The 10601-nt window shown below is 34.4% G+C and overlaps 1 protein-coding gene across 3 annotated transcripts; it reads left to right on the plus strand.

Moving 5' to 3' along the window:
* Positions 1 to 45: 45 nt before the first annotated feature.
* On the plus strand, positions 46 to 8726 carry LOC103040247 (protein CutA homolog). 3 transcript variants are annotated; one of them, XM_015600713.3, is made up of 7 exons: positions 63 to 107; positions 2993 to 3058; positions 4592 to 4740; positions 5796 to 5855; positions 7215 to 7260; positions 7583 to 7632; positions 8137 to 8726. In XM_015600713.3, the coding sequence occupies exons 1-7, from the start codon at positions 78 to 80 to the stop codon at positions 8234 to 8236; spliced, it is 501 nt and encodes a 166-aa protein (XP_015456199.1). In that variant the 5' UTR covers positions 63 to 77; the 3' UTR covers positions 8237 to 8726. The 3 variants fall into 3 exon arrangements, with proteins under 3 accessions (XP_015456200.1, XP_015456199.1, XP_049335288.1); XM_015600714.3 differs by lacking the exon at positions 2993 to 3058 and having other exon boundaries at positions 46 to 107; XM_049479331.1 differs by lacking the exon at positions 5796 to 5855.
* The last annotated feature ends 1875 nt before the right edge of the window (positions 8727 to 10601 follow it).

Raw genomic sequence — 10601 nt, forward strand, 5'->3', positions numbered from 1 at the left:
ATGTTAAACAGATAAAATTTAATAAACCAGAGTAAAATACTTGAGGATAACGAAGGACTTTTAGGGCGGTAGGTGTCATGCGCAGTGGGGCTGCGCTGCTGGAGAAGGTAGGAAAGTTCGCAAAAATAATGCAGTTCAGTTGTGGATAAACTAGTTAGCGAGTATAACCTGAACTAATGCAGTTTTTACACCGAATTTATGAGTGACTGGTGTTTGTCTGTTAACTCAGAATGTGCGTTGAAAATCTCAGTAACTCAGTCGTCCCATATTTGGGAATCTGGCTGCTGAAACGCTGAATGTAACGTTATGATATGGGAGATGTTCCAGAGACAGAAGCAACAGTGAATTAGCTTCAAGGATTATATTTTATACAGATGATAACTTTTGTCCAGTAGTGCTGCTGTTTTAGCTAATAATAAGCAAACCTAGCTCAGCCTGCAGTCAGTAGACAACGCCCACCAAAATCTGATATAAACACACTAATTTCAATCATGTGCTACACATTTTTCTGTGCCCACCCAAATGTGTAACTACTGTGTTTGATATGGGCATTAATATCCATTCACCATTCAGTCTGCACTACCTATTTACTATTTATTTGCTATTTATTTAGTCTTGTGTCTCAGGCATTCATACTCAAAACTCATTTTCGTATATTCGTTTTTATTTTTTTTTTTTTTTACGTTTTTGTATTAAATAAGTAATTAGCCAAGTGTATATTTCCAGACACATCTGCCCTGGATTCTGTGGTAATATCGTTTGTTAACAGTAAAATGTGTTTTTCTATGCATAAAGTCACCAAAGCGCCATAGGTTACTGTGAGCCATTCAGAGATAGTACTAGAAACGAGCTTGTTTTTATACTATTTGGAGAGTTTAAAGCAATAAACTGGAGAAACAGACAAACATTGAGGAAATAGCGCCCCTAGATAACCTGGGTGAGGATACCAGTGACTCTACTTGGATCTACTACCATATTTTTCACACTATAAGGCGCACTTCAAATCCTTAATTTTTTCCAAAAATTGCTGGTGCACCTTACAATCCTGTGCGCCCTTATATATGAATTTTGCCAGTCAGGTTGTAAGGAGCAGTAAAGCCACTCTGCTAAAGTACGGCATTTACTAGCGCTAACCGCAGCTAGTGGTTAACCACTAATGCAAATGCTGCTGCACCCAGCCTTAGAGGAAATCTGGAAATTTAAGCTTACTGCTTTAACTTAACTTTATTTAACTTGGTTTACATCTGTAAACATGACCAAAACAAGGCTTTAAAACCCACTGATTTTTCATTGTAGCCGAAGCTCCAAAACAACACAGTTTGAGACTCAAAATCTCTAGAAAGGCTAGAATCTAGAATAAAATAAATATTATTTAAATAAATAAACAATCATTATTATGATAATGATAGGCCCGATTGTTCTAAACTATGAGACTGGGTGTCTGTGTATTACTAGCCTGGCTAAACAAATAAAGCAACATGTGGATGTGATGCTAGGGTTAGCATTAGCTTCTTTAGAAGATCACACAGTCACACAACATTAGTCTACAATTATGAAGGAAAGCGAACAAAAATATGGCTGATTGTATAAAACCTTCAACATGGGGCTTACCACTGAAAGAACCTCACCGTTACGTTATCTGTCAATGACAGAGTGCATACTTTATTAATCCCCTCTGTGGGGTTAATAAAGTAGTATTTTATTTAGATGATGAATTCCTAAATATTTATGCTGGGTTATAACAAAGATGAAACTAAGATCTTTTGAGCAAAAACCAGACGAAAGGAAAATATTAGGGATGCACCGATTTAGAAACCCTGGGTTGATGCCGATATCTGGTATTACCCATGCATATATTTGATGAGGTTGATATACATATTTATAACTTACAGAGAGACTACAGACCCCTGTATAACTTTGGAACTATATATAATATAGTATAATATATAATTTATAACTTATACAAATAACTGAAAAGTAGCATGCCCGGTGTAGGCCAGTTGAAGTAGTGCTGCCAGCATCGCTTGGTCTTTTTCCAGCTTACAGTAAATACATCAGCAATGTTGGTTTGAAATATTGGCCTTATCAGCTGATGCCTGATTAAAAATCACCTGATACCAATATTTTTTCAATATCATTGTGCCTCCCTAGAAAATATAGTCTACGAGGCTCAATCCCCATTAGGGAAACTGCCACATTATTAATAAGCCCTTTATGAGCTGAATGTAGGCGTGCAAGAGCAGGTCAGGGGGGGTCCAGGACTCCAAGGGTTTAGTTAATGCAGGTTTGCCATTCATGTGCTGAAAAAAAAAAAAAAAAATACTCTCAAACCATTACTGAGCAATCACAAATAAAAAAAAATTAAATAATGCACAAACTAATGAAATATTATGTTCCATTAAGTTCCCCAAACAAATGCAAATCATAAGTAATAAGAGTAGCAATGTATGATTTAATTACATGTGAAAGAGGATTGGTTGCTGCAGGTGCCTTCGTGAATTGTCATAGAAGGAATAAAAAAGTCTAGACTTAAAATCATTCACCATCGCCAGTGTTTATTAGTCTAGTCCTGTCAGATTAATTGATAATTATTATATTCACTTATCGTACAATAGATGGACATGACATCAATACATTTTGCTGATCTCGATATATTTCATCATGTTTTGAGACATTATGTTTTAATTATTTATGATATTGAAAATAAATTTCGAAATATATAAAAAAATTAAATATATTTCTTATTTAATAGTTTATTCCTTTTATTATCCCATCATATTATCATTATATCAGTGGTTTAAAATGGTCCTAAAATGACAATAATATTGATTAACTATGTGTGGGACAATATATCATTCAAACAAAAGTAAGTAATCAATTTCTGTAAAAGCCCTGTATAACTGATATATTACTATCAGAAACATGCTAGTTATTACATAGGGGTGTTGCGTGTTGTCAGCATTTGGCTCATACCTGCATGTCGCTTGCACAGGAGATGCAGTTTGCACTGCCGCCTGCAGAGACAGTGCACGGAAGACTCTTTAAGGCTTTCTGTGTGGTGAGTGTGTTCCTCAGTGAAAAATCAACATGGCATTGTTTTCAGTAATACTGCATTTCTGCAGCATACTGCATGTCATGGCACAAATGGGAAGCATGTTGTATAATTTTTGCATGAACCAACTGACAAAAAAGGAAAAGTGATTATTATTGAATTAGAATGAGCTGTTTCTTTCCTGTAATTATGAAAATATAATCTATAATGTTATCAAAGACACAAGGTATTATTGTATGTTTTTGCTAATCATGTTCTTTTTGATTTTATGTTGATTGAACCCTTGTAAACCCTAAATACCTGTAGTTTCTTATCCTCAAATTACTAGTATTGAATAATAATACAAAGAAAATAATCCTAAATATATATCATTTCCTACATTAAAATGTAGTGCAATGTCAATAAAATAAAAAAGAATAAAACTAAACAAATAAATTAATATCAGAAAGGATGACATAGTAGTAATTCAAATAAAATACAAATGTACATAATAAAATGATAAATAAAAGTACAAAAAAATGAACAAAAAGAGAAAAGATCAACATTAAAACAAAATTAAAATATAGTATATAAGCACTAGTAAGTAAAAAAATAGTCAAATATGTTTGGCTGTTCCTAAATAAAGCTGCAAATAATTATTATGTTGGTAGTCGACTAATCTGTTGATTATTATTCTGATTAGTCGATTAGTCAACCGTTATTTTTTCCATGCCTTCCATCTCAACTTCCTGTGGACAATTCCTGATCCTAGCTTTGTCTATTGCTTATCATTGAAACAACTGAATGTAGGATTTAAATGTTGAAATTTAAAATGTTTTAATATTTAGTGAACACATACTGTATGTAATCTGTTGTGTCTGGGCACTTTTAGTGACCAAGCTGTGAGTGTGAACTGTTTGAGTGAGCCCATTTCCTCTCCCCATTGTGTTTCTGTCTCCTGAACTTTGTGTAGTGCAGTGCTGATACAAATTAACAATTTGCCACTATAAGCAGGAGGTTGCAGTTTCTAACCCCCGCTCATGTAGCTTTGCTATCAAGCTGCCGGCGGTCAGAGGGAGCATAATTGGCCCTGTTTTCTCCGGGTGGGTAGATGGCGCTTTCTAATGAGTCCTAATGAGTGGGTTGGGTTATTGGCCATGTAAATTGGGGAGAAAATGGGAAAAATTAGAAGAAAAAAAAATTAACAATTAGTCAACACTGAAAATTGGAGTTTATCAATTATGTTGACTAATTATAGTTGCAGCCCTATTACTAAGTAATTTTAGCTGTTCCAAAATCATTAGAGGTTACATAATAAAACTCAAAAGTAACCCTAGGCTCTAAAGTGTTTAACATATACATGTTGCATTTACAATGTTTCCACACCTGTTGTATAGTGCAGTGTTGTATAACAGTGTTGTATAACAGTGTTGTATAGTGCCATTTCTATAATGCAGCTCTTTTATATCTGAGAGGTTTGGAAAGGTGCATTTAACATGAACTTGTGGTGATAAATCATATGCAGAAAATCTGAACAGATGTCTGTTTATGTGTCCTCAGACGGTTTTCCTGAGTGTGTTGATGTTCCCACTGCTGAGGATTGTGGGATTGAGAGCTTTCTCCATGGCAAGTGAAGCGTATTCCACCGGTATGCACTCTGCAGCCTTCGTCACCTGCCCCAATGAAACGGTGGCTAAAGACCTGGCCAGGTAAATCCATCTGCAGTTTTTCTTCTGAACAGATAATCACTAAGCTTCAGTGAGATTGCTGCTCATAGCTATGCAATTGACCAAAATAATTTCTCTATATTATTTAATGTTAAACTGTCTAAAAAAATCAAACATTGAATAAATTATCTGATAGTAAAGATATACAGTACAAAATATAAACAGTAAAAAGTTTGAAAACACTATAAATTCAGTGTTTTTTCTGCATTCTAGATTAATACTAAAGTCATTCAAACATGGAAAATCCAAGTCATTAGTAAACAAAAAGTGTTAAACAAACCAGAATATGTTTTATAATTTCTTCAGTCTCCTGGAATAGCTTTTAGTTAACAGCTGTGCTGAACGTCTTGAATTTCTTGTCCTCTTAATGTTTTTAGGATGGTGGTATACAGTAAATGGCCCTATTTGAGTAGTTAGAGAAAGTTATAATCCATATAATGACAACAACTGCTTAACTAAGTAAAGAAAAAATCCTTTATTTAATTAAAGGTCAGTCAAACCAAAAAATGTCAAGAACTTTAAAAGTATCATTAAGTGCGAACCCTAACCCATCACCAATATTATGATGGAACTGGCACTCATCAGGAAACCCCAGGAAAGGAAGACAAAGTGTCTTAAGTAGTAGTCAGAGTATTCATTTACAATGTAGGACTTCTTTTTTTATAAGAATATTAAACAAGAAGATGTGTCGGAACGTTTGACTGGTACTGTATGTTACATATATGTTGGATGCTGTCATGTAAAATCTTGTATCTCTAAAATGGCATCAATAGGAGGAAAATAAACTTTTAACTTTCAGTGGAAGTCAACGTAAAAAGATTTTATTCCATTAGATTTCATTTAAATGTGTAAATGTGCACAGTTTTAAGAACAGCTAAGAGATTTAGATAGTGTCAAAAAGTGAAAAGCAGCAATAATGGAGATACAAGTTTTTTTGTGGCAGCAGCATTGTATTAATACAAGCGGTGATATGGAAGCTTTGATTGGTGCTGTGTAGTTTGAGTGGAACATGACAGGTTCTGATGATGTTGTTGCAGAGGTATTGTGGAGAAGAAGCTGGCAGCCTGTGTAAACATCCTACCCAAAATCACATCAGTGTGAGTAACTGAAGCAGAGAATCCAATCACCAAAAACAAGACACTATTTGCTGCCCCAACTATTGTTTCTGTGTGCTGACCAGAGAAACTTTTTTATATGCATTAAAAAATGCTATTTATAGATTATGGATAGTGAGTATATCTTAGGCCCACTCCCATTTCTCTTTTGTACCCCTACCTTTTGTTTTCGAGTGTAACTCTTTCCTTTAGAATGGAGACGGGGTGAAATCATCCCCCTAAGAATTGAGACAGCCTTTGAGGTTTTAACATTTTCCAATGAACAATGAATAAATAACACTACTTTATTACCAGGCTACTAGTGTTGGTCCTGCCGGGCTAATGTGATATTAGCAGTGAAGCTCTGAGGTTCAGCAACCTGGCTGCTGGATAAATAGTTAACTTTGTCTTAGTGCTAGGTGGTAAATCGGTTCATACGGTATAATACGGTATACCAGAGGGCAAATTAGAACCGGTGTGCACCAAGTGAATTGTGAACCAAGTGAATTGTGATTAACTGATAAACAGCTGCTTTAAATACTTTAAAGCTTCTAATGGCTTCAATAATAATATATTGTAAATTGATCCTAAACTTGTCTTTCTTGCTTTTGAGAAATTTATATTTTAAATACTTCAACATTGAGTATTTTAGGTCTGTTTATAGTGTTTATATAGCTTTTTTTAAATATTTAGTTTTGTAAACGAATCCGTGTTAAAGTTGTTGTTGTTCTTTTTAAGGTCTATTGTGTACATTCTTAAGGTGTTTTTCTGATAATGAAGTCAGATTTCTTTATATATTTTGTAATTTTGTGGGACAAAGTAAACCCAATAGTAGCCTTAATTAATTTAAAGCCTTAATTTAACTAAAGCCTTAATGTTTGATATATGCACTCCTAACACTAGAGTAAGCCACAAACCTATATAAAAGCCCAGTCATGCAGAAAACTATAAATAAATAATAATAATAAAAATACTGTGATATACCGTGAAACCGTTTGAATCTTTCAAAATATATGTGCATTTTTGGTCATACCACCCAGCACTACTTTGTCTTTTATCTTATTTTTCCATTCCACTTTAAATGCTGCAGATTCCGTATTCTGTTGCACCACTTATGGTGGAACAGGAAAGTTAGATTTCTAGCTAATGAGACAAACCACTAGCTAATTTGTATGCTTATTATTAGGAAAATTGCCATAGAACATTGAAACTGTACATTAAGTTACGGTAATAAAGTGGTTATCATACTCAAATTCGTGGGTTTCTTTAGTTGCTTGTGGCTTCATTTTGCCAGAGATTTTAATTTCCCTTCGTTTTGCGTGTATTTTAAAAAAATCTCAGTTCTGTGCTCTATTCCTACAGATATGAGTGGCAGGGAAAGATTGAAGAAGACAATGAACTCTTGCTGGTGAGTTGCATTTTATACATGGCCAGTCCTAAACTACAGTATATGGGTAGTTTCCCATACAGGGATTAATCCTAGTCATATAGAATTTTTTTCTTTTTATAAGAATATCTCTATTCAAAATGCTGTGTAGTCCAGGTCTAGGCTTAATCCAGGAAGCCAACCCACAGAGTTCAAATACTAGTATTTTTCACACTACAAAGCACTCTTAAATTCCTTTAATTCTCCCAAAACTCGACAGTGTGCCTTATAATCCAGTACACCTCATGGATAAATTTTACCTTATCTAATTTTATTATCTATGTTTGTATATATTGTTTTTCAGATGATTAAGACAAGAACTACGAAGATCCCCGCTCTGGCTGAATATGTTAGGTAAGCTGGATTTAAAGGACCATTTAGGATTATATTCTCTGTTGTAACTCACGACATGATCAGGGTGTATCATCAGATATTAAGGAAACATTCTGAGTTAATGCACCTACAGCCCTTGTCAGCAGAAATTTGTTTCAGCCAGTATTTGTTTTTTTTTAACTGTGCAGTATGTCACAGTAATCTCAGAAGATAAAGCCTCCCAAATCCATTAGATAGATCAGCTAGAAAATGAAGATGATTTATATCCTCTAGTTTCAGAGTGTTCTGTTTACGTGACAACTTGAATACAAAGAAAAATTCTAAAAAAATAAAACAATATTATTCCAAATAATTTTGAAACTTTGTTAGTTACTATAAAAAGTTTCCATTACTGTGTCAGTATTTTTTAGTGATTAAGTTTCATGCTAAAAACAAAATAAACAAAAGAAAATTTTGAAGTGCTTGGAGATCTTTTCCCATCTGTATTGTAACAGTACGAATGATTACATTTATTTTTTCCTGCAGGTCCAATCATCCGTATGAAGTGGCTGAAGTCATCAGTTTTCCCATTGACCAGGGAAACCCACCCTACCTGAAGTGGATTGGAGACGCCGTGCCGGAATAAACAGGCAGAATCACGACCCTTCCTCAGCCCTGCCCAGTTCCACAGTTCTATTGTGAACATTTCTAATGTGAAATTTGCAAAGTACAAAGTTGGGTACACTGTCAGCACTGACTATATGTTTAAAGAATGAGTAGTTGAGTTCTGTTTTCCACCTAAATTGTGCTGCTTGCAAGTCTTGTTTAAATCCAGAATAACCTCAAATCCCTAAATCACATGTTTTGGATATTGCAGTTTCAGCTGTAATGCTACATGAGAATGTATACAAATGTAAAAAATTATCATAGCATCTGCCAGGATTAGCATGTAATGTTGTGTAAATGTCACACAAAAATGTCCTTCTTTGACATAATGTCAATCTGGCTGCTGTTGTTTATGTTGCATAAAACAATTCATTATGATTTTCTTTACACTGACTTCTGTTGAAAGTGAGGATGTTTTTTTTTTTATCCAACTTCATCCAATAAAGTTGCCATTTTGGAGATTTTGTTTATATGTTTGTGACAGTGTCAGTTTTAATGAATTAAATGTAGATATATTTGACTGCAACATGTTAATTTACATTTCTACTTTTTATGAATATTTTTGTGCCGGTTTCTAAAACAGGGTTTAAGAGTAGTCTTAGATTATATTTTACTTTTATTGTAAAATTTCTATTAAAAGTGCTATGCTGTCCAAGACAAGGATTAAGCCTAGTCCAGGACTATACAGCCCTGTGAGTGGAGATTCTCTATTGAAAGAAATACTTAATTCAGGACTAGACTAGGATCTGTCTGGGAACAAACCCTGCATCCATTATTCAACCTTGATTCAAGTATCGTCCTGCATCACTGTCACATATATTTAGAATACTTATGCTAACCATACACTAGATGACTTTGAAAAGACTCTGAAAAAATGTTTAATAGACTAAAGTCTGACACCCCCTCACATCTCAGTCACAGACTTTTAAGTCACATACTTTTCAGATTCTTTCTGAAATTATTTCCCATATTGCTTTTGGTGGAGTTTAACAGGAAAGGAAGCACTTTTGGCCACAGCTGCCCTTGTATATCAATACTGTGAATTATCAGAGACTCACAACTTTTGTCCCCATCAACACTTTATTTTTCTGCCACACTGCTAATTTTTGATATTTTTTATACAATACATTTTGTGTTTAACTCTGCCTTGTAAAGCCAAGTCTCAAGATCTACGATAATAATGAGCCCTGTAGATTTTATCTGAATGCCAGGACGAGAAAAAGACTGACTTAAATCCTAACAACCTTACACTGAACGATCATAATGACGTGACCGCAACTCGAATCTAGCAAACTCATGATTTTATCCCGACTCTGGAAATTTGTCTGCGCCAGTAAAATCGCTTGAAAATCATTTGGTGTGAGGTTGGCATAACGTGCAGTTTCCCAGACTAATCCAGATCTTGTTCTGCATAGCAGTGTGAAGATCTTCCATTGAAAAAAATATAGTCTACAATTAATCTTAATCATTGTCTAGGGAACTAAAATAATTAAATTTAATTTTAAAATTAATTTAATAAATCAGATCTAGGCAAAAATGTGACATGAATTAACCTTATAAGCATGAGAGATATGCAGGACTGGCATTGATAATCGTGGGTTTGCTCTGTTCTTCTGAAACCTTAATAATGATTATTATATGGTTCATACTATAGTTCATATAGTTCATACAGTACTGAATTGATGGATTTGAAAGTGTAAACTGTTTTGAGAGCTTACTCTTAAACAACATAAGAATAAACCAGCTTTCCCATGTGGCCTGGCCTAAAAGTCAGAATTATGTCTTTATTATGCCCAATTTCATTTCCCAGACTGCACTTCTTCCCCAAACTGGCTCTTTTATACCCACAGTGAATACAAAGGCACACAAGGTTTTAAATATCTGCTCCAGAAACTGCCGAGCAAGCTTTATGTACACTATACAAACAAAAATATTGACACACCTGCTGACTCATCGTTTTTCTCAAAATAAAGGGTATTAAATAGTTTGTTCTGCTTTTTTGGAGTAACTGTCTTAAGGGATGGAATTCATTCATTAGAAGGAGTATCCACAAACGTTTGGACATACAGTTTATATATGAAATGAGCTGTTAGTTTGCCCATAGGTTGAATATCAGTTGCCACCACTAGGGTGAGGTATTTGCCTGAGCTTTTTTTTTTCCAGAAGGAGCACAGTGTGGAATCTGCACACTCAGGATAACATATTGTGAAGGATCTATACGGATCTATACTACTCATACAGTTTACAGTTCACATACACATTTAAACCAACAGTTTTTTTAAATGGATTCGTACATAAATTGTTAACTGCTAACTGAAGCAACTTCAGTAAAAAAAAGGTTTTAT

Source organism: Astyanax mexicanus, chromosome 5 (genome assembly GCF_023375975.1).
Source record: "Astyanax mexicanus isolate ESR-SI-001 chromosome 5, AstMex3_surface, whole genome shotgun sequence".
NCBI lineage: Eukaryota > Metazoa > Chordata > Actinopteri > Characiformes > Acestrorhamphidae > Astyanax > Astyanax mexicanus.